The 25352-nt window shown below is 42.2% G+C and overlaps 1 protein-coding gene across 32 annotated transcripts in view; it reads left to right on the top strand.

The window, feature by feature from the left end:
• Positions 1-25352, top strand: part of LOC143352873 (uncharacterized) — a 383132-nt gene that overhangs the window by 335201 nt on the left and 22579 nt on the right. For 18 of the 32 annotated variants that reach the window (XM_076785835.1, XM_076785831.1, XM_076785845.1 and 15 more), the window contains 4 exons: positions 5887-5955; positions 19963-20022; positions 21914-21982; positions 22704-22893. In XM_076785835.1, the coding sequence (XP_076641950.1) occupies positions 5887-5955; positions 19963-20022; positions 21914-21982; positions 22704-22893 (388 nt within the window). The remainder of the gene's footprint in view (positions 1-5886; positions 5956-19962; positions 20023-21913; positions 21983-22703; positions 22894-25352) is intronic. The other 14 variants (XM_076785839.1, XM_076785840.1, XM_076785838.1 and 11 more) reach the window with 3 other exon arrangements.

Here is a 25352-nt window from a genome sequence, read left to right as displayed (position 1 = left end):
ATAATTTATGTTATGATCCCGTAAGCATGCTTTCGTCTGCATAAGTAGAAGTTAAATATACGTGCGCAGCAAGTGTAAATTTTCTGTTTCCCCTGGCAAATTATTAAATCTATCAAGTCCTAGAAGCGACTGAAATATTTATCTTGTAAAAATGACATGGTTGAATTTATCTAGATTTTGCTATGCGTTATTTAGATGTGCTTGAACAGAGAAATTCACCGAATCATTTTCCATGAAAGCAACTTTGTAATTTTAGTAAATGTGAATTATTAGATATGAAACCGGTCATTTGTAGGTCCAGTCATTGTAGATGCGAAGGAAATCATACGGCAAGTTGAAGAAATTCGCCGGCGAAGAATTTGCTTCTCCTAGAAAATTACAGTTCGAACATTGCGAGAATGCGCTAGCCCTTGCTTGTAATAAACGATAGAATAACTTACTCGGGCGTACACCCGATAACTCAACGAAGATATTCCGCACATCTGTTGCGAGCAAGCAGAAACTGGCATCCTCAAAGGAATCCCCAGCGAGGCCTCCGAAACGTTTCGGCACGCGTGTTAACCTAGAAACAAGCGCAACCGTTTGACTAATTAGACCCAGAAATTCCAAGATTCCGGCAAGGTGATCAAGCAACAAAAATCCCGAAATACATTCTCGCGATCTTACCGTTTCCATGTTCCATTCTGTTAAGCTTGTGTTCGCCTCTTAATACAACAATTTATTGGGAACGAACTAAACGCATCAAGGAAAAACTTTCTCTCAAAAAAAAAATTGGCAAGAAAGTCGCGTATCCGTAGACGGAATGAAATTCGTGTTATCCGAGCACATTGAATACGCCCGACCGATCGTCCCTGACGAATGCGAGTCGTTAATGTGATTCACGGCTGCGGACGCGAACGACTTCTACGCAATTGGTTCGGCGAATGTCTCCGGACGACGATGGCGGATGAGAAGGGCTAAGGGCGGCCTCCGCAAATGTCGAAGTTCAACCACCTATTGTTACTACCCCGGCGGCCCGGCGTTTGCTCGTGCATGCACATCTGGGCCAAGACGCCGCTCGAGAGTAATGTAGTTTGTTCGCGGCAAATGAGCGTGCCTTGACGCTGCCGTTATCGACGTACCAGCTTTGGCAAACGCGGGACCAACCCGACGAGACTGCTCGAAGAAAGCTCGCCGCGGAACCGGAGCTGTAACGTTATGAAGCGTTCGAACCTAACCAAGACCTGCTTCGAGAGCCGCCCTTGTTAAACGTCCGATTTTAGAACGGAACTTCAGAGATTTCTACGTGATACGGGCTACAAATTCGTTGGAATTATTAGTAGAAGTTAGTTGTCCAAAGGGCCAAGTACCTACTCTCGATTTCATCCAGAAAACTCATCCAATGGCATAAAAATGCTTGGATTCCACGGCACGCACATCGTCAATTTGTGGCCTACTTCTAACGCTTGTATTACCAAATATTTGCATAATGTCTTCAGCTCATGACCAGCGCGCGCTAGATTGAACCTTCCTCGTTCGAATGAGCCCTTTCCCGGCGAAAAATATTCTCATATAAGGACGAAAAGTTGAGGCGCGTAAAACCATTTTTCGCCAATTTTTGTCGGTAACGTGGTCACTCTACCTTATCGCGAATCTACGGAGTCTTCACTAGATTCACGGGACCCGTCTAAATGACGGACTCGGCGTTTTAAATTTACAATTATTAAGTGTGCAAGGACGCGCTTGCGAAGAATTGTTCAATAGGCTCGTTTCTTTGAGCACTCATTACAATAAAAATGGCTGGAAATCTGAATAACTACAATTTTGTTATTTCTGCAACGTAAAATAATCATCACTTTTAGTGCTCCGTAAACCTACTGTTAAATAGAACGGCTTCTTCAAAATCCGACCGACCTTCCTCTTTCGAATGAGCCCTTTCCCAGCGAAAAATATTCTCATATAAGGACGAAAAGTTGAGGCACGTGAAACCATTTTTCGCTTATTCTTGTCGGTAACGTGGTCACTCTACCTTATCGCGAATCTACGGAGTCCCTATGACTGGCTTGTTTCTCTGCGAAGGGACCGGTGCGCTAATCCGTTCAGAGCATTAAGGGCACTTTATTCAACAGTATAACAAGTAAAAAAATTTAACAATATCTAAATAATCAACAATATCTAATAAATCTTTTTTCGAGATACAAAACCACGCGAATTGTAGAGTCTCTGAAATACTTAAAAAATCGTTCGCGATTCTTCCTTGTCGAAACTGCAATTCTGGTATCATAAATAATCCAGAATATTTCCGACCCGGTGGTAAAACTCCAATTCTTACGGGAGTTCAGCCTTCGATCATCCGCGTCCCGAATTGCCGTTCCCCTACAGTATCTGGGACTGGGCACAGGGGAGGACGTTGATAGCTCGCTTCGAAGACTCGATAACTCAAAGTTCAAACGCGTTCGAATGTCCCCGGGCGATAAATCCGAAGAGATATTCATCTTGATGCCGAGCTTTTCCGCGGCGCAAAATCGCGGCCGAAGAGCGTTATGAATTAACGATTCCGCTGCGGAACGCAACATCCCGCGCGAAACGAAGCGTTTCACGCCGGTCTGATTTGGAGCGTTGCAGATGTTGCCCGAACGGAAATTAATGGACATTCGGCGCGCACGGTGGACAACGCGGCGGGTTAATAATAATAATTTCACGGCACGCGCGAACAGATTTGTGCAGCGCTAATGAATCTCCGGCAAACGAAATCCTTGGCGAGAGACTAACGCGATTACCTCGCGCCCCGATCATGATCCATTCAATTATACCGTCTACCCCATTGTCGCCTGATATATCGAACACCAACGCGGTCGATACCATTGCCCGTGACTATGCGCACCGTATAAAATATCGAACATGTCAGCCCGTCGTTCCAGGGCGTGATGTAAGCCGGCTCCGCTGGAATCCTGAATCGATTGTTGGTGAAATGACCCGGCAAGTGTAAGCTTCCATCGAAACTGCGTTATTATACTGGCTTTAAAGGGAGACCGCCGCGTTTATTGTTTCACGTGCGACCTTGCTCCTTTTATTTTGTCGCACGGGAACGGCCATCGCCGGGCCATTTTTATGGGATGGCTCTGCGTCTCGTTTTGAACGGCGCTCCTGCGCATAATATTGCGTCGAGATGCTTGAAGCTGTCGCAGATTTTATCGCGGTTTATGCTGATCCTCCAAATGCGTGTTTTGTATGTATGTCTCATATCGCGGCGATGCTACTGCGTGAAGTTGCGTTTTTATAGGCCGGCTTACCGACATGCGAACGGCGAGTTTCATTACGTTATGAATAAAATGTGACATTTTATTAAAGGGGCTCTCTCTCTCTCACTCTCACTCTCTCTATTTTCTTAATCATTCTATTTTACTCGATGTGTAAATATACAGGATTATCGCGATACGACGACAGCTTACTACAGCCATATATATTTTTCTTCTTTCTTTCCAGATTTTACGAGCGAGTTTAGGGTTGGTCGCCATTTGGATAAATATACCACGGCGTGTGGAGATTGTTGAATATGAGATATGATAAATCTGATTATCAAGAGGCAAATTTGGTCACCGTTACTGGCCACCAAGACCATAACATCTTTAGATCACTTTCTCCGGGGTTACGTTAAATCGTTAATTTCTTCCAATACTTAGGCGCCACTAGATGACTTGCAAACATTAACCCTTACCACACGAATGGCGACTCTAAGGCGCCACTAAAAATTGCTGTATCATTATTCAAAGTATTTTTTACAGTATTAAATTTGTTTGTATTTGATAAATTACTAAACACTTCAGTGTTGTACAAGTAAATTGCACCATTTTCGTATGTATAACATGAAAAAGAATATACAGAAGGCAAATATTCTAGGTCGAAAGAGATGGTTCGTTTTGGAGTTAAAATAGCTTCAAGTGCAAAGTATTTTAGAATGTTAGTGGTGTGAGAATGACGCATTTTGAAATACTTCAAATATTTTCACTGACTCGCATTCGACCTGTCCATTTTTGCCAGAAATGAATCTGCAATCTACTGTGTCTACACTTTGTCAATAAAACGTATATCCGGATAAACGTGCAAAATCACGAAAGTAAGGGCCACTTTCTTTTTCTAATCTGTTGCACTTTGCACGTTCACGGGCGATGAGCACGCATAAATTCTTAATCTACTCGTTCCAGTATCCTTGTTAACGAGCTCGTCCTTTTCGGAGAGAAGCGCGAAGTTCTCGGCAATTTGAATAATTCAATTCGAGTTAAATTCCTCTGGATCTTCCGGCTTTGTATAGCAGTTCGCGGAAAGTAGTGATCTCGGGATGAACTGGTCGAAACAACAACGCCGACCGAACAAAACGTTCGTGCTCCCGAACCGAGAGCAATTATACTCCCGGCGATAGATAATTGGGGTGAATGCGGCGTTCCACCTGCAAGACGTATTTCTCGGGCGTCGCGAGATGTTTATTAGAGGCGGACGGGGAGGCTAATGAAGACGCCGTTAATAAGCTTGTTAGCGACGTGGACGGCAGTCGCAGGCGATAGTTAGCCTTCTGCCGAGTGAATGGGCGCCTACATAAAGGGATCCATTCTCCTGCGCTCTCTCACGGCCAACTTCGATGAATAGTTTCGACGGGGGTGGCCGACGCAAGCACATGTACTCCAAAGTATTTAAAGAGGCGAAAATTTCCGGTACACGCTCTCTGCACTCGTTTCCAGCCGAAACGCCCGTCCGTCTTTTGCGATAAATGTCTCGAAAGAGTTCCTCCGCGTCTCGACACTTTCACGCCCCGCAATTCTAGGGCGCGTTCCAACCTTAACGCTCCACTCGACGAAAATTTGAAGATCTCCGAGTAACGCGCGAGTCCAGCAAATTTGAAAACATGTCAAAGAGATTGGCGAGAAAAAGATACAGCGACTCGAATTAATATTTGGGCACTCTTAGAAACGATAACTTTTTTAACCCCCTCCCGTGCCACTTAGCTCGACGAAACCCGGACCCAAGCGGTAGGGGTCAACGCGGGCCAAACAGACCAGAGTGATGCTCGAAAGCAGTTGCGATACTAGTCGAAATGTAAATACAGTTTTTTCTCGATATCTGTCAACAACACGGGTCTTGCCGGCGACACATATCGTCCAGGAGATACTTTTCCTTGTATTGTGTTTACACTCCACGGTGTCCGAGGACTGGGGATAGTGGGGATAGTTCTGCGACTTTTATCAGCCAGGTATTTGCGACATATCGCGAAAAGACTGTACCTGTGATATAGTCATTTTTAAATCGTTCCGCGAGTCTAACTCGTCATGTTTACGTTTGGGCCAAAATCTTTGTCACGAGTCAGACTAGTTAAAGTACGGGAAGGGGTTAATATTGAGAAGGGATTTTTTAAATTTTCGATGTAGACCCGCATGAAAAAGTTGTAAAATAAAACTTTTAGTATTTTTCCTGAAATTTCGATCGATTGCAATTTTTTCCAAATTTTTTTTCGCATCGTGTAGTGAACCAATTGTTCTAACTTGTAAAGAAAAAATTCAAATCGCATGGTCTGATATTAAAAAAGTCTTTTAAGGGTGACCGAATACTAATGGAAGTCACTGTATGCGGTTTTCTTTAATTTCCAGTTATTTTCGGTTCGTACGTTATTAATCACGAGTTAATTTTTCAACTTGTCGACGCCTGTGTATTATAGCAAGCGATATTGATGTTATTCGATTGCTCTGGGTAAACACTGCTCCAAAATGCAATGATATTAAAAATCAAGAACTTGAACCGTGAAAATATGCAATCTTAATTTGCCGCAATACTGATGATACAGAAAATTCTGTATTAAATTCTTGGTCGAGTTGCTCGTACGTAATTTAACAAAATGGTTTTGTTTGTTTGTTGCAGCTGGAGCCGCTTCTGAAGAAACTAACCAAAGGTCCAGTTCTGCACACAATCGCCACTCTCTCACGAAGGGTAAGTATATCAATCAACGGTCGACGTATAGGTGTAGAAATCTATACAGCACAAACGTAATTAACCCTCGGACACACAGGACGGATTCTGGGTCCTTTCGGACCCACACGGTGGGTCTTAACCTTTTCACTTATTTCACACTTGAACAAGAGACTTTCCAGTAAACTACCAATGCCATTGAATAATGCTTTACTTCGTGTAAAAAATTGTGTGAAACGAGAACTGTATTATTACCGGGAAGATTCCGATTCGCTTCCGAAAAATCGAAATTTCTTTATTTTTCTGGGTCGTAATGGACCCAGAATCGGTTCGACGAGGGTTAAACGTTCCTTTCAGGCACACATAAACGTTGCAAATGCCACGACGCTTTCTTCCATCGTCCCGATTACATGTATTACAGGCTATCGTACAAATTGCGAACACCGTGCATGTCCGTGATCGTGTTAGTCGCTGAACGAATGATTTCGCATGCCGTCTCGAGAGTATAATTTCCATTCTGCCACAATGGCCGTCCGCGAATCGTCTAGTCGTCACGCAGGGAGTCTGGTGTAAATTACTGAACGTTCACGAATTTTTGCGAATTTATTTTAAACAAAACAGCCTTTTTGAAATTATAGGGATAGTTTACTGAAGCACTGTTAGTTACTATTCGTCGATTAGTATTTAGACATTTTATCAGACAATTTCAACTCTGTTTACGAGCACCTCTCGCTATGCGATTGCTAGTGCGAAGACTATAACTTCGTAACCACGCAGAATAAAACAAATGAAATGATTATTCAGTTTGTAGAGAAATATCGCAACAATAAAATATAAATGCCATCCGCCATCCTCGAAATTTTGGAGGACCTGCTTCTCCTCTCAGCTGTTGTCTCCAAAAAATGTATTGCATGCTAAATTATAATAAAGTCTATATTTTCAGTAAATTCTTTCTTACAAAGACTCGCTACACCAGGCTCCCACCTTAGCCATAGTTCTAGGCATTCTTTCTCGTTGCCCAGTGACTATCAATTCGGGAACACAGTGGGCAATTCGTTCCCAAAAAAAGAGCATACATCAAATCGTAAGAGCTCGTTTCAAAGGAACAGCTTCAATCTTCAAATCTATGGTAGATTCAGTCATGAAATAAATTTTCTAATGCAAATAGAGTCGAAAACTCACGGACTTTCAGTTCGAAGCATTTTCCGAGAGAAAACGTATCTTCGGTTTTCCACCGCATCGTTCAAAACATTTTTAAGTGAAAATAAAGGACAACTTGTGAAAGTAGAGATCTCGAACTATAATATGAGCCTAGGTTTACTGTCGTACGATTCTGCTTTACCATAACGGGTTATTAGAATTGTGACGTGCTACAATTAAAAAGATTAGTGTATTTGAGCCATACAGCGAATAATGCAGGATTATTCCCGGCGATCTTGGGAATTTCGATTCTGCCTCGATTCTGAAAGCAATCGAGATCGAAAAATGAAAAATTGGAAAAGCCACGCCAACTGTGCCGCGCAGTCGAGTTGAAATCGATTTCTATCGACACCGTGCACTCGTCGAACGAATCTCTAGCCTTAACCCGTGCCAGATTGCGAATATAATTCCATGGTGCAACACGCGTTGTAAAACGAGAAATGGATTTAATAACGTTTTAATCCCTTCCCTCGCACTTCGCTTACCGGGTCACGTGCGCTTCAAAAGCGGCGCGGTTTAACCAACCGTGGGAAACGTTCGTGAAATTGATAATAACGGGTGCATTTGTCCGGAAGGGTAACAAAAGATCGGTGATCGGTGAGCTTTAAAATATCCGTTTCGCCAGAAGAAGCCCGAGATAGAGAGAGGGAGAGAGAAGAGAGAGAGAGAGAGAGAGATCTGGCAGCCCTGTTTGAACACGCGCATTTCGAGGCTGATCCAGCGATAGGTGAAGATGGAAACGCTTTCAATTGAACGCTCTCGTTTTATTGTATTATTGGTTCACAAAGCGGAATGGGAACCGATGTTTTCCTTGTTCGGAAAATAAATGTGTCCCCTTCCTTTGTACTTCCCATTCGGTTGTTTGCTTCCAATAATTTTCAACTTAAACATCGTTTCACAATTGCGACGCGATGCAGACTGAAGCGTTCGATCGGCGAAATTGTATTCTCGTTTTTCTTCAATCTTGCGTTTTTGTATCTACATACGAGAATGAGTATTACGAATGAGTAGACACGTTGATTGCAATGAAATATCCAGTGAAACTTATCAATGGGTGAGACAGTGTTTCCATTTTTCTTCAATCTTGCTTCGAGTACCCGCTATAAACGAGTAAATGCATTAACTCCCACGTCCGCTGACACACGTCGACTGATTACCCCCGAAGGTAATTATCATCAAGGAAAGTTTCTCTCGAGAATTTACAAATGCGATTTTAATTACGCGTGCAAACACGTTCAGCGATCGTGAAATTGTAACACAAGTAAAACGGTTAAAGCACAGCGAAACCTCGTCCCGATTTCAACGGTTTGTTTTGCAACACAAAGACTTGTTTTTAATGGCGAAACAGTTGTGCCGGGATTATCCCGGCCTCCGACCGTTAAGGGTTAATAATAAAATGGAAAGTTTTCTGTGAAATGAAACTTTCTATGCTTAACTTTATTTCAAAACGCGTAGCTGCGGAAGTACACGCAAGCAAAGTTATCAATTTATCGATTTTTCGACGTGGGTAATTTATTTTTCATAAATGCGTAAAAATCCACGATCTAGTTACTGTAAACCTCAAAGATCGTCAACTTTCCGGGAGGTCCTCAAGTTCCGGCCACAAAAAAAAAACAGACCCAAAACGCTCCCAGGAAAAAAAAAAAGAAGACAAATTAGTGACGGAAATATTTAAGCGGGATCGTAGCAGCGTAATTGGCAGCGTATTTTGGCGAGCATGAGCGCGGCGCGTTAAGCGTGAGTACAATTAAGCTGCGGGACCAGAAACAGAAACAAATTCGCGCAGGATCGTTGCACAGGGGGTTTTCCGCCCCTCACCCCCCCACCCCCCTCGACCCCCTGGTTCGCTCGTTAAATATTAGTAGAACACTCGGGCGTCGCTGGGATGAGAAACCAGGACAATTTCGATCGTCAGCCACAGACTCCGGTGTGCCTCCATTAAAATGGAATACGAGCCACTCGACGCGTTTCGTTGAATCGCTGCAACGTGTCGCGAACGGTTAGACCGAATTCGACGTGTCGGTGCCGTGCGCTGCTCTGTGTGCTCGGAATAGAGCGGCTCGGTAATAGTTCAAGGCCACTCGGTGGCATTAAACAACCGCCAGAATTTCGCGTTCGACCTGGTCGGTCTCCTTTCTTTTTTTTTTTTTTTCTTCCCCGGACGGTCGAGTCTCTTGTTGTTGCAATCGATTTTGAACGTATGCCCTAAGCACGACACTCCGCGAGATTAATACTAAACCTACCGACGCTTCTTGTATAACTGTTCCTACCGTGCGTGGTCAAAATGACCGGTCCTTAAAAAAAGTTATTGTTAATACATTAAATAATCTTCAATTTAAAAAAGAAAATCGAGAGAAAATATTAAATAGGAGCGTCAGGATATTGCATTAACACTAGAACTACCGAAACAGCCAAAATGGCTGGTGGATGATTTTTTCTTTCACGATTAGTGAAACTATGAAAACGTTTTCACGAGAAATTTTTTAATACATCTCCTTTTTGGAGTACATGTTACCATAAAAATCGTATGAAACCTGAGCGAATTCAATCTTGCTGTTATTATAAAGGGACAACTCGAAGTCGCGTTTAAGCAAGTTTCAATGTTTATTACAACTGTAATATTTATAAAATTGTACTAATTTTTTCATTTTCGAGGTGCATGGGCATTTAAGAAATAATGTTCGTTGATTAGATATCGATACGAGGAAGTTCGTTTTTGGGCTGAATGTCACTTACTTTTCCGATCCGGACCACTGTGCGGCGTGAACGTGTTAAAAAAAGTTATTGTTAATATAATTAAACGTAGATAACAGTCAATTTGTTTCTGAACGAATTAGTAGATGAACAACTTCCATAAAATGACGATACAAATTTATTTTCATATAATTTCAATTATACAAAAAATACTGCGATGCTCTCCCCTCGATTTACAAAATTGTACTGTGTCGTCCATCTTTACGGTTTGGATGCATTTACTATGAAACAGTATTATCAACCAGGCACGCGCGTAACTTGATAGCGTCGCATTCAATAAGGCGGCTCATTTATTTTGAGTTGGCCCATTGAGAATAGTCTTTCTTTTATACTGATTGTTTAGGTTTAGAAGAGTAAACACCATATTATCTCGTGCGATCAAATTGACCGGCCGCGGTAGGTAGGACAAGATACATATATTTCTACATTGTATACATACTTTAAGAAAACTCGTAAAGATAAATAGCGATGTGATAAGGTTGTATGTTCGAAATTGTACACAAAAGTTTGGAAACCTCAATTTGACCGGCCGTGGTAGGTTTAGTGTTAAAGAACGCCGAATTATAACCGAAAAATCATCGAAGTTCAAACTTCCGTAGCTTCGTGCAAGAAATCCCGAAAAACTCTGCCTGTGCTCGTTTTAACCCGAGATAACTAGCCATCAAAAAATTCAATCAATAAATTCAATGTCAAATATAATTTTTACACTTTACCTATTCTGTTTCCTTAGAAGGTAAAGTATTTTTTTAGAATGACTAGACTGTGGATTTTATGCCTTTATGACACAAATGATTAAAAAAGAATGTAATAAAACTACCAAAGGGAGAAATAAATTTCCAATTAGTTCCCATGTCCCGCACCTGGTGAAAACAATTTCTTTTTTAATGATCATCTAATCGATACGACACGAAACTTTTCAAATAAAATAAATAACAACGAACGCTGTGGATGATCGTAAGGGAGAAAGCAGGGAACAGGATCGAGCTAAATATAATTTTCACGAGCCCTGTGTCGCAATAAAGTTACCAGTGGAGCTGGCAGGCTCGGTTCCGATAAGAAATCATCGATCTAAGCTCGGAGGCTGACAGCCACTCGACATTATGCATTATTTGAGGAGCGCGGTAGTATCGTGCCAATGAGCCGGACCCGGTGCTCAGGTATCAAGGATAGGGAAGGCCGGCTGAAGTGGAGAGCAGTCGACTCGAGAAGCGCCGCGAGGACAGTGAAATAGTAAGAACGGGTACGGCAAGGTAGATGGCAAGAACAGATTCCTATTGTTTTCCGACCCACTTCCTAACGCTGGAAGATTAACAACGTGTCCCTCGCCTCTATCTACTGACAGATTTTTCAACGACGCGACCCACAGGATGGCGCAATCCCCGACCTTGTCACGTGCAAAATGCCACTGCGCGGACCGCTTTCGCCGGGAAGTCTTCGGAAAATTGATCGGCCGCAGAAACTCTGACGTCTCCCAACGCATTATCTACCGGCGATTATTCCATAATTTTTCAAACGCTATGGCCTATTCCTAAGGACTTCTTGACGGATCTTTCAATAGCAATTTTAATCGTGAACGTACAACTCAACCATAGCAATTCGACAATTTAGTCCGGAATTTCTAACCTTCTTTTTGGTACAGCGCAATTCCAGTGAATTCTCGATATACAGGGTGTTCACGCTATTACTAGCCAGCGTTTTTCTCGTAAATAGTAAATATTAGAAAAAAAAATGAAAGAGGAGAAAGTAGTACTGTTTTTTATACAGAACATGATGGCGTATGTAATTTTTTCGTGTTTATACTATTTTGTTAGATATGAAGGCGACCTTCAATTTTTTAAATGGAATGCTGTACATTTTTTTATATCACATGAAAGCGTGTGTCCAGACGAATTCACCCGTATACTGCACAGCGACCTTCGAGGTCATGCATGCTCAGAAATGGAAGAAACATTTTTAATATTTCATACAAATGTGAAACTACTTTTCCAACGGAAGTTGTCGGATTTTCTTCAAAATGTAAGAGGACTTCTAACTTTTTATCTTCAGAAAGAAGACATTTCCGATTATGACAGATATTTTGGAAAGACACTGTTTCCTTCAAACGCTTGGCACACAAAACAAACTGATTTTCATTTGGTTGCATTCGGTCCGGATATTCTTCTAGGTATTTCAATTTACTTCGTCTTTTATTTCCATTGCACTGGTAATAAATGCGTACCATATTCGCCTTCTTGTCCACCGAATAACGATACATTACTATGCGATATTACTAATCGGCTTCGGAAGCAATACTGAAATCGTCTCGTCATAGTGGAAACTAGAAGTGAACACTCCGAATGTGAATGACAACATCATCTGATTCGTATGAGTAAGGAACTAAAATGTTAAAAATGTTTCATCCATTCCTGACCTTGCACGACCTCGAAGATCACTGTGCACTATACGGATGAATTCGTCTGAACACACGCTTTCATGTGACATAAAAAAAAATATACAGCATTCCATTTAAAAAATTAAAGGTCACCTTCATATCTAACAAAATAGTATAAACACAAAAAAATTACGACATTGTTTATACTACATTGTACTACCTTTCCCTCTTTCATTCTTTCCTAATATTTACTATTTACACGAAAAACGCTGGCTAGTAATATCGTGAACACCCTGTATGTCAACAACACAGTGTCGTGTATCGTGCAGAAGACATACCCGAGCCGTGCTATGTTTACACTTCTCGGCGTCCGAGGGTTTAGCCCGCGGTGGTGGGGATAATTCCGCGACGTTTATCGTCAGGCCTTGGCGACATATGTAGAGAAATCACTGTACTGGAAGTCCTACTTACTAGGAGAACCAGTGCGTGCGATGGTAAATCGAGTGGCAAAAAGACACTTCCCGGCGACAGCGAAGAAACGAGAAAGCCTCGCGTTTTGCCAGCAGCGCGAGCCTATTGTTGTTGCCAATAGGAACGCGGCTGGCTGGGTGCGTTGCACAAGACTGCAGGCAGCATTCGGTGACACGAGGCGCGACGTTGCAGCCCGTGACTTGGATCTTCTGGAGACGGGAAATCCACGTGTGCGAACAAAAAGCCCTTTTCCAATCTCTCTCGCGGGCGCCTGTTCCGGCCTCCGACCGCGGCTCCGGCGAGAATACTTTCGCCGAAATTGTTTCTTACGACACAACAGACGCCCGAGAATTCGGGCGAGGGCGAAATGGGAACGAAGGCGGAAGAAATAAGTCCCGGGCGCCGGGAGAATACGTATCCTTCCGGCAATAGGTCAGCGGCGAAAATTTTCCGAGGGAATTCGAAATCACGACCCGGTCCGCGCATTCGATTGTCGTACCTGATCCACGGTGTGGGCCGTTTCTGTAACACACTATGTTCGAAGAGCTCGTGGAATCACATCAACAAAATTACCCTACGCTATCCCCTTGAAACTAGTCCTCTCTCAAACGCGTACACTTACTCCAGTTTCCTTTGATCGAAAACAGTGCTGGAAATCTTCCCGTGAAACGCTGTTTAGCACCCACGTTGATTCTCGCTTTATTGTTTGAATGTCATCATCGTAAAGGGTGTCCCAAAATGAGCTGACTTTTTAATTTATTGATAAAACGTATTTTAACACTAGGTTTACGGGACTCGTCAAAATGACGGGTTCTAATGTTTTTGATTTAATACTATTAAGATTCTAAGGATGCATACATGAGAAATTATTTCGCAAATTTATTTCTTTGGGTATATATTATTGTAACAATATTGCTAAAAATGTGGGTAGCACGTTCTTGTTATTTTTGTAAAGAGATACGAAATAGTCACTTTTAGTGCTCCGTAAACCTAGTGTTAAAGTGTGAATGTTCTTATTTTATTATAATGTACAACGTGGGAGGTTATATATGTACTCTATGTTCGCCACAATAAAAAAGGCGCGCAATTTAAAATGTCACCCTTCATTTTCGAATACGTTCCACATTTCTTTTATCTTAGGAAATAAAGAAGGACTACGTAGATGGAGGTACGTTGAAAATGTTCGCGACATGAAACAAGTTACAATCAAGTTACTTTCAGCACTCAAACCGATACTTCGCTAATAATCTCTCAAAGTTAGTTTAAAACACCGCGTTCTAGATCACGGAACATTCCAGTACCGCTCGTTTTCGCTTCGCGAGGCCGCGCGATCGCTCTGGGAAATATTAATTTGCCCTTTACCGCGTCCCGCTTCCGATCGTAAACCGTCTTAATAAGTGATTTCAATTTCATAGTCCGAGGACGAAGAGATCCAGAGATCCGGCAGATTAAAACGAACTTTTGATTGGGCTTATCGCCGACAGGGACTCGGACGCCGGCTACGGGCGATAAAGAGCTAGCTGGGTCGATCGGGTAATAAGTTTGCAATTCGAGAATTGCTAGTCGTAACCATTGAATGTTGGATGCTCTCTCTCTCTCTCTCTCTCTCTCTCTCCCGTTGAAACTCTGAATCCGCAGCTCGCCCTAGAGGATAAGGGAGTGGCCTGGCGAAATGGCTGAAACCATCGCGATCCAGGGCTCTCGGCCGACAATTGGGTTTCTTCACGGTAAAATTTCAATTCCGACGCGGCCTACGAAGCCAGATGAAAAGGCTGGATTTCCATTGTTTCCCGACTCACTTCCAGGCGACGGAAGATTAACAGAGCCAACGTGTGTATATCCCACCGCCGAGGGCCTCTCGCCGTTTTTCGAGCGTTTTCGCGGGAAGCGGGACCCATTGTGGCTCGAGACCGCTGTAATTTAAATCATCGTCCAAAGATTTCTCCACTGAAAATTCTTTTTCACTGCTCTCTCTCTCTCTCTCTCCACTTCTGTCCTTTTATTTTTTGTTCGCCTCTCTCGGCCCCGTGTAATCATCTTGAAGCGGGTACACGCGCGCGGTCTCATTTGCTCGTAAAAACGAGTCCTTCCAATTTTTTTTTTATTTTTCTCTCGTCTTCTTTTTTTTTATTTGCCGAGGATTTAAATTAGGTTGGAAAACGTATCGATTCGCGCGTATCCCGCAATCGAGGTTTCCATTTTGCCCGCGAAACTAGAGCGTCTGTATTAATTACGTTCGCGCTTACCGCGCCTGTCGCTTTCAGCATTTTTTTATGTCTCCCTTCCCCCGCTGCTGCTCTATCGAATTCGCCGATGCAGGCTCTCTGCCATTCGGCTCGTTCGTTTCGTTGACAACCCTCCTCCTTTCAGCCCGTCCGACAGAACTTTATATCCGTAACGTCGAAACGCTTTCACCCTGTTTTCACGTCTCGCAAACGCGATCGCCCTTTTCTCTCCTCCTCCTCCTCCTCGTCTCTCTCTCTCTCTCTCTCTCTCACTCTCTCACTCTCTCTTTCTTTATTTTTGCCTCTGTCATTGTCGGTTCTACGCCGGGCTCTCTTGCTTAGCGTCGTCCTACCGTTCTCCCGTCCGATTCCACATCCGCATTGCTAATGAAACGTCCAATTACCATCAACGGTCGCTACGAGGCGAACCAACGGTTCCTCCTCTTTTGCTCTCACACTTTTTCCCTCTCCTCTGACATTTGCAATCAGCAACCGGAAACAACATCGGCAGGTAGCACACCGTCAACCTTCCCTTTACCCGTCGCTCTCTGGAAACGACCGACTCGGCTGACACGAGCACCCACCTCGTTTTCTATCCCCTTACTCTTCTTTTTTTCACCCTTCTCCTCTCCTCCCTCCCTCTCTCCTCAACCTTTCTTTAAAGCGTCGACGTCGCGAAAGTAAGTCACACGGATCTCCGTTAACGGGTACGAGGGAGCAGCATGTAATTAGTAATCGAACGAAAATTACAATTTCTCGTCCACCCGGCTCGTGTAATTGATACCGGCGTCTTCGTCGGGTCGATTATGCTCCGTCGCTTTGACTCGGAACGTTTGCCTGTGTAACAAATGATGTGAAAAGTATGATATTTGATTGAAAAGTGAAACTTGGATTCATTAATCAACGTTTTCACTGCCACGCGAATTTCTTCTAAATCTAGAAGAAATCTCTTTCTATTCCATTTAGAATTGTTGAAACTATGGAAACCCCTTCGTAATCATATGTCGAATCATATTATTATTATAAAAATCCCGATAAGTCTATATAAACTTAATCTTGTCTGTTTTATGAAGCAATACGTACCAGTCCCTTTAAATTGACATTCAGTGATATCATTTCGAATGACTACACTGCTGATCCTTATATAAAATAAAAATCTATTGCATCGAGTGTGGAACACAGGAGCTGAATAGAAATTCATTTCCCAATTGAACAATTTCAATAATTACAGAATAATACATCGACATTAATTCTTTTGATCTTTCCACCGTCTTAAATTTTACCCGTTCATTTCTCTCATAAGCGCATAAAATCCGCTATCTAATAATATAAATTCCTGGGGAGTAGTACAGTGATTTCTCTATGTATGTCGCCAAGGCCTGCATGATGAACGTCACGGAGTTATCCCCACTACCGCGAGGTGTACCCCGTGAGGAGCCACGAAGCGAGGAGTGTAAACATAACAGTGGCAAGACCCGTGTTGTTGACATACATCGAGAATTCGCTGCTATCGGGACAAATGAACGCATCAAACTCGTTACCGACAATCAGTACAATTTACAGCAACATACACGCGTCAGCCAGAGGTCGGTATAAGATTCGAACAGCTTCCGATGGCGTAATTGACCGGCGCCGGGATGCCGTGGTTCTCGCGTTCTATACGGCGGATCGTTGTCGGGCCGCGGTCTCGTTCTTAGCGAAGTAGATCCGCCCCGTTGCTCCCCACAGTCTTCGTAATTATACACGCAGACGCTCGCGTTGAACGCCCGTTCGTGGCCATTTCGTTCTCCAATTATCAATTATCCGTGACGTCAAGCCAGCCGCGCGTTTTTCTCCGACGCGACGACATTCGCAATCAGTTACCGGAAGCGACGTCGCCCGGGAAAAGCACGCCTCCTCTCGTCGGGGACGAGAGCGCGCGAGCAATGTCGAAAATAAGCGAGCCGGCTCGCAATTACCGTCGGTCGTTTGCGAATCGCGGGACTGTATCGTTAACGAAACCGCGACCCTCGACCATTCACTGCGCGTTTCCCCCGGTTTCGTCGAGAACACGGCAAAACAGGGGACTTCAACCGCTTTTTTTTTTTTTTGAGAGAGAGCGAAATCATTTTTTCGGCGAAAAATCGGCGTAAGGTAATCTCGCTGAAGTTGTCACAAGGTTTCTCATTAAGGGGATAGACCGCCATGTAAGTTTGAAATTATTGATAAAGTAAAAATATTTTTTTTTTTTCAGTAATTGTCAAGTAAAATGGAAATGTCCTTTCAGAGAATACATAGCAACGCCTTGACGTTATACAATTATTGTCCGTTATAAATTATAACATGTAACTTATAATGTTTAGCGGGTCTTTAGATGGCACCCAGCGCCAAAAGTTTACTGAAACATAGGAGGCGAAATATGTTTATGTGAACTTTAACCCAGAGTAGATATTTTTCAATGTAGCGCACGATTTTGTTTTTTTTTTTTTTTTTGATATCTTCATTTATCGGATTATTAGAAATATCATAGTCGAGTTTAATTATTCTTAGGGAACAAAAGATTTCTTTCTTTAAATAGCCGCCATTTTCTTCCTCGTTTGCTTCCTTTTTAAATTATTCAAAAAACGCACGGTACATTGGAAAATATTTATTCTTGACTCGGTTCGCATAAAACTTTTTGGCCTTCTCTGTTCCGAGTGACTTGAAAATTAATTTCTACAGCGACAGATAGAAAAGTTAAATGTTAACTGATAAACATAGTAATCGGTGACACTGATTTTCCGAATGTAGCAGTTATTTTCACTGAAAAAAGTATTTGGACGAGACTGTATTGAAAAGAATATTTGAACTGATTTTTTATATCTCCTTCGCGTTCTTTTTTTGTTTTCCGAGGCTAACGGAGACTATCTGAAATATGCAACAATCATAAAGATAAATTACTATATAAAGATATTAAATGACGAATGACAGTCACAAAATTACTTTTGAAGCCGCAGCATAATCTACGATCCTCCTATAAATGTCTTCGTATAATGGCGCGAAGATTTCTACTCTCATTAAGATTCCAACAAGCGTGTAAATACTGGCGGTGCCATTATCGCGTATTCTCCAATGGAAAATTCAAATTCTCTTTAAGTGACAGAGAATAATGAGAGGGCGATTACACAGAGATGAGAGAAACGAATTAATCCTCTTCGATCATTTTAGGCATTTCCGTTTTTCGCTACAGCAAATCTCCATTAAAAATATGAAATTTTACGAACTTATTCGCATTATATTAATATTGCTACACGTGAGAATAGTATATCGTTCAAGTATTTCACGCATTGTGGAATTATTCTGACCGCACAACGATCTCTGATTATTGTTGAATACCGTTTTGTTGAGTCACGTCCATTAATAACGTACGACAGTATGAAATATATCGACCGTCACAATAACTGTCCACTCCACTCGTGTCACAACTAACGAGTGACGTGAACGTATCGTCAAGCAAAACCGCGATTCCCGCCATCGACGGCGCTTTCCCCTAACTTTTGGTGAAAACTCATGGTGAAAATCCAGCTTCCGCATACTCGGCAACGACAATCATTCTCCGCGCGCCGCGAAAAGGCTCCCGAAAATATATAATGGTCGGTTCTTTGAATTTCGTCCCATTTTTCCGCACAGTTTCCCGCAGTAATTCTCCGCGATTTAAGCACCGCTTTGAAAAACGGAGATTAGGCTACTCCTAGTGTCGCGTGTAGTAATTCACACCGATTAAGATTGCACGCTTGAAATGTTGCCGCAGATGCAAATCTGCAGTCGGACCTATTGCTGCAGTAGTTGTTAGAGAAATATATGCGGCTATCCGAGTGATCTTTGTCTGCAGTAGAAAATTTATGAGTGTACATTGTGTATTTTCCTTTAGGTTTTGTAAAATCTGTAGTTCGAATAGTTTATTTATTCTTTTCTTGTTTGAAGTAGAAACTTGAGATATGGTGTTTAAGAGGCAGATCTACTGCATGAGTTTACCAAGCAATAAACAAATAAAAGAGAGAATCTGTTAACTGCCTTTCGAGTTTTTCGATATTTTACTTTTAAAGCGCCTCATTGCCTCTTTACATTCAGAATAAATTTCCTTAACAATTGGGCTGGCCACCGCTGAACGGCAAAGAAGAGTTTTAAATATTTCATCAGATCTCTCAACAGATTTGTTGTACAGTTGATCCATTTGGTAAATGGGCTGCTCAAATATGGCACTGAAAGTGCCGTTAAACGCAGCAGACTTTATTGGGAATTAGTGAAAAGGTCGCTGAAAAATATGCAAAAAGACTTTTTGACCTTCTCAATATGTAAAATCATGCAGTAACAACGGGACGGCTTTCAATATCTGTTAACATAGAAGCAACACTAACTCCGCGCAACCTACAAACATCAAGGGGGTATTCCGATTCTGGATGCCGTATTTTCCCAGTATTTAAAAATTGTTTGCAGTAGAACTATTGCATTAGAATTTCGCACGCACACTTACGAGCATTCGAAGTACACAAATTATTCTTTTTAGGTTCATTCAAATTTCAAAAGATTATTGATTTTTAAACTATTTTTCCGAGTTTAGCATTTCAAAAAAATGGATTTAAATAATTCGAATGTGTGCTAAAGATCCTCTTCAAATTCCAAGTGAATTCAGTTTTAAAAAATAGTCCAATAGTTTTAAAAAAATGAGATTTCGAGTGAAACGGAAATACCCTCTGAAATAGTAGATCATCGTAGTGTTTCGGGTCAAGAGTAACAGCCGTACGACGCGATTAGAAAAACAAAAGTTTACGAACGGGAAATCGGAAGTAACGGTGATTTTGCAAATTGATACACTGCCGCGCCGTTGAAGCGTTTTTGATCGCGCGTTAACGGCGTCGCTCTCGTATAATCGAGTCCGGAACGGTGCCAAAATTCTCTCCGGGGCTTAATGAACGCCGGGTACGCGTATCTGGCCGTCGCTTGAACAAAGAGTCCTGCAGGAACGAATTTCAAATTTATCTTCCGCAGAACAAACGATGCACTGGTTCGCCCAAATAGGAGGTGACGAGGCCGCCGCCGACTCGTCAGGTAATAATCAGCCTGGTAAACAGCCAGTGTGTTTCGTCGAACTGGTCTCGCGATATTTGCACGGAGTTTAATGCCACACGCGTAACGAATGCGTATTAATAGTTTAATCCCCTGTCGAAATTGGAAATGACCGCATCCGATTGGTCGCGTGGCCCTGTTCACACGCGCTCTTTCTATTTGCGTTTGCGTTTGCGTTTGCGTTTGCGTTTGCGTACTATCATTTGCGTGTGCGTGTGTTTGTGTGCTTTGTGCCTCTACGCAGTGTGTATTCTAATGTTTGCACGCAGCTACGTATATACAAATTTGTTTCGTGTGTTTCCTTGAAGCTTTGTCGATTAAACAGCGCTAACACAGTTTGACCTGCGCGAGACACTTTCATCCACTAATGAAGTATACATTCGTCCTAATCAAACGGTATGTTTGGAGACTTGGAAAACTCTTGGAAGAATCGTGGAGACTCCGTCGCGTGCCATATTTCTCCAGAGAAAAAGGCAATAGCCTCTTTGAATTGTTACGAGATGTTACAAGACGCCTGTCTTTTATATCGCAAACCGGTGAGGGAATTTGTGGAAAAAGAATTTGCATCGACCCTGAAAAATCGATTACAGGCGTTATTGGATCAGTGATTAGGGAAAGGTCCAGATTTGCAACTTTTTTTCCTGGAATACATGCAAATCGAATTTCGTTTCGACGAATTCGATTTCAGGGTGAACTCGGTGTCGCTCGTTTTCCCATTTTTTATTAGATGGAACCGTAGCTTCATGCAAATTTTTATACGGAAACGAAAATCAGGTTGCTTTGACTGGAAATTTATAATTGTAATGTTTTCAATGGTAAATAGTATCGTAAATGCTCGTTTGAATTTTCTCGGTATTTTTACTCGATGATCGATGTAAAAAAAGAATGGTGCACTAGCAGAACCTACTAGTTTCAAGTTTCAGTAAAAATAATAGGAATTGTTTGAACATTGTAAAAACTAGAGGCCATTGAAATTTTCATTGAATGTTTTCGTATATTTTTATTCGCGCTTTAGCAAAGCGCATTTTTGAAATCTACCAAAATAGCTACTATGGTTCCAGCAGTTCTGTACGTTTGATGAAAAAGCAAAATTAGATTCTTATCGAGTAGTAGTTAGTACTAAAAAGTGTCTAATAAGAATCTATATAATATTTCCATGAAAACAATTTATTTTCTCACGTTTATCAAAAGGGCTTCTGCAAGGGAGACACAATGGATTCTTGGAATTATTTACACAAATATTAAAAACAAATCGTCTATTCAGACTGTCGACTGTAATAATTATTGAATATTGTTGTAGAACCATTCATCAAGTAGTATTCAGCATTTGTAACACTGATCGTGAACTCTTTTAACGATGATGTACAAAATACCTGTTCCCGTGTCAGAAAAATGTTTATTTCGATACTTCATAGTATACGTTCAAACTAAAACTTTCACTTTGAGGAACTCGGGTTTATCTGTTCCCGGCGCTGCTTCTAATATTAAAACATTATCTAAACAAAGTTTCACGTTTTAAATAGAACCGATCTAAAAGTTCTGGAACTCTTTCGCGATCCCTAGCAGCAATTACGGCAGTCACCATGATTAAAACACGCACGCAAAATGTTATATGGAAATTAGCTGGATGGATCGGTGGGTAATATTTGTACGAAGTTATGGCAGTTCTGAAGGAAACTTGACACGATTCTTCTACGATTTGGTTCGCGATCGCACGGCGCATGTTTGATCGACGATTTCGCATACCCGCGGGGACACCGAGTGTGTTCGCAGCCGCATGCTTGCAGTGTGCCGATGATTACGCGAGTATTTCCGCCGGTAATACCTAAAATCTCACGTGCGTACGCACATGTTCTCGCTTTCTTCTCGACAGATGTGAAACGACGCCGAAGTCTCTACGACGAGGACTCCCTTGACGGCGATCCGCATAACGAGACCGAAGGTATCACCTTTTCAAGGGCAATGCTGAGACTAACTTTACCCCCCGTTTTCTCTCGAGAATACAGGGTTTCGGGAGTGTGTCCGTTAAAAACTATACGAACAGCTGTATCGGTCCGATCAGTTCGTTTACCGCTGTTATCGCGTACAAGGTCACCCTCGGTGGTTCACTGTCTCACACATCTTTACTGAACTCTTTCTCGCGTTCTATCCGAAAGCACTACCATGCGAAATCAGCTCCTACATGAAATCAACGTTCGTTTCGATCGCCACCAGTTTGCCGCGACCTCCTCTGTAATTACAATCAACGAGTTCATTAAAGAATTCGAGTCCACGCTTCATCCGCTGTAAATCGCTGAAACGAAAAATCTGGAAACGATTTTGTTTACGGTTCGAAGTTGATTAAAGCTGCAAGTGTAAATTGAAATCCGCGGATTTGCCGGTCGCCTCGAAAATTAGAGTGAATTAGATAAAACGACACTCGGTGTATTGCGAATCAATTTGCCGCGCGTTTAACGTTCGAATCGACGAAGAGGGACACGCGACCGCGCGCAACGCCAGTGAACCACCGGGCCGTGAGCCATTGAACGGTGTGAAGTGTTCGAAAAAATGAAAAGAAAAAAAGAAAAGAAACGTATAAATATAAAGAGACTAGAAAAGAATAACAAAACAGAAGGGGCACTGTGCGGCGGGAGGCACTAATCGATTTCCACGGTTGTTCCCAGGACGGGAGTCGTCGGGAAGCGCGAAAGACGTGGACAGGGCGAAGCTCGTCCGTGAGAGACAGAACGAAGAGCGACAGCGGAAGTTGGAAGAGCTGAGACAGCAGGCCCTCGCCGCGCAACGCTTCCGGGAGCAGCGGGAGGAGGAACGCCGAAGGCGCATCGACGAACTCAGATCGCGTGACAACGACAGGTTTGTGTCGTCTTTCTTTCTTTCTTTCTTTCTTTCTTTCCCTTCTTTCCCCTTTCTTCATTTCCCCGCTCACGAGTGGAAATTACCGGGCGACCCTAGCCGGGACCTCTTGACACGTGGGAAGAAACCGTACTCTGTGAATTACGGTATTCCCTTACTCGCGTGCTCGACCGTCCCGGCTCGCCGTGATTGATAGTTGTCTTTAACTTTCTGTTTTATTTCTGCTCTTTCTCTTTACCTTTCTGTGTGAAATCCAGGAGAAGATTGTTTACTTGTTGAACCCTTGCAGTGACACTTTCGCAGCGATTCAACGAACAATCTAATACAGCGTGTCCCACGAGCTCTGTCCACTTCGATATCTTGGTTACTCTAAACAATAAGAGAAAATGTTACTTAAATGATGTTCTTGCAAGTGCAGGCGTAGAGAAGATATAGAGGTCACCTTTGCTTTTTTAAATGGAATCTCCAATTTTCTATGCTCGATTTCAATAGATTGGCGTATACCTGAGCGGAAAAGTACTAAAGTGTAGTATTTGTCCGAAAACTTACCGTTGCTGAGAGAAAATAGAACATAGATTTGCAGTATCGCGTGAACTGTCACAAAAATCACCTATCAGATTTGTAACAATGACTACGAAGTGGAAGCACATAAGTTTAGGAGGTAAATGGTAGTTGCAGATATGTTATCAGTGAAACCTTTCACGTGGTCGCCTTATTAATTGCACGAACCTCGACGCGTGCATGCACTTTCGGTACTGTTTCTGTACAAATATCAAGGTTATACTGTACACGAGGCAACGAAGTGTTGCGATGACATGACAACGGGGGGTTAGTATTCGAAAGAACAGAAAGCAGCGCGTAGCAGAGATACGTAGCTCACAAATAATGTGTCACGCGATAATTATGAGGACTGTGCTACATTAAGAAGCCGTGATGAAAGAGTGTGTGAAATTTTGCGTCATAAAGTGGAACACGGTTTCCATATATGTAGCAGTCGATGATTAAGGATCAGAGGGTTAATAGGTCTCGCACCCTGTTTAATACGTTCGCTGCCGGCGTCGTGCATGCGTGACGATAACAATTTCATATTTCACGCAAGGAAAATCAAAGTAATTTTGTACATATCGTTATTTAAAATTGTAATGCATGGCACGACTCGGAGAATTTCTAACTTTTCTGTGACGATACTTTTTTTCAATATTTTATGCCAGAATATATTGGACAGAATGTTAGGATAAAGTTGTCCAATGAATTCTTGGATGTAACGATGAAGATTTGTTCGAAGTATTGTTTGTAGTTTGTGTTAGTTTGTCATGTTAGGAACCCATTTTTTCACGTGCATATTTACGCAATTTTCGGTTCTGTTTTATTATGGAGGAACAGAATCATGTTCACTGTATTTTCAAGTAGGTATTTTCCCGTGCCATTTAGCTCGACGAAATCCGGGCCCAAGCGGTAGAGGTCAACGCGCGGTAAACAGACCAGAGTGATTCTCGAAAACAGTTGCAATACTAGCCGAAACGTAAATACCTGTGATATAGCCATTTGTAAATCATTCCGCGAGCCCGACTCGTGATGTTTACGTTTCGCCCGATTTTCAGTCCACGAGACCTACTCGTGATGTTTACGCTTAGGTCAAAATATTCGTCACGAGTTAGACTCGTTCAAGTACGGGATGGGGTCAACGTTTTATTTTCGACGCGTGTGTCGAATTTTAATGAAACGGTTCTTGGTCGAGATTAATGGCTTTTTTAACGCGACTCGGAACAACGTTGATGTGTTTTACAAGATTGTGTCTTTACGAGATTACGTGCTGTATGAGGTTATAAGTTGACTCGGCTAATATGATGCGTGACTAAACTGTTTCGCCGTCGCGGAGAAGCCTGCGAAATTACCGCGACGCCTGCATAAAGTTCAACCACGACGGAGTCACTTTGTGTCCTTTGGAAGAAGAGAAAGCCGTGCGAACGTACAGTACCGTTAAAAAATATCGCATCCCTTTTGGGGCTCGCGATTTAGAGAAGAAAACCATTAAATCGCTTTGTAATCATATTCTTCCACAACATATAATTTATTATTGAAATTAGTATATCTTGTCAACTACTTTTACTAATCCCTCAGGAATAATACCTGATTTTTTATTTCTATCTGTACGTTCGACGTTGCGTATCGTTACATGTCTAATTAGACGTTTTCACATATTTCATAGCTATTTTAAAATCGTAGGAAGCAAGCAATAATAGATGATATTGTATATAATAAATAATAGCCTGGTCTGGTGTAATAACGTTTGGAACATTCATTAGAATCAGTGTGGTGTACACAGTCGTCCCTGAAGGATTCAAATCCCTAGTATCCACTGTCGTTTGTTTCACTGAAAAAATCTAAGTATTGCGACAGTGGAATTATGTTTGTGCCAATTGTGTACCGTATTGGGTTCTGAATTTAAATATACATAT

Source organism: Halictus rubicundus, chromosome 3 (assembly GCF_050948215.1).
Source record: "Halictus rubicundus isolate RS-2024b chromosome 3, iyHalRubi1_principal, whole genome shotgun sequence".
Taxonomy (NCBI): Eukaryota; Metazoa; Arthropoda; class Insecta; order Hymenoptera; family Halictidae; genus Halictus; species Halictus rubicundus.
The sequence above is the reverse complement of the archived record's forward strand: the minus strand, read 5'-3'. Positions and strand labels throughout refer to the sequence as shown.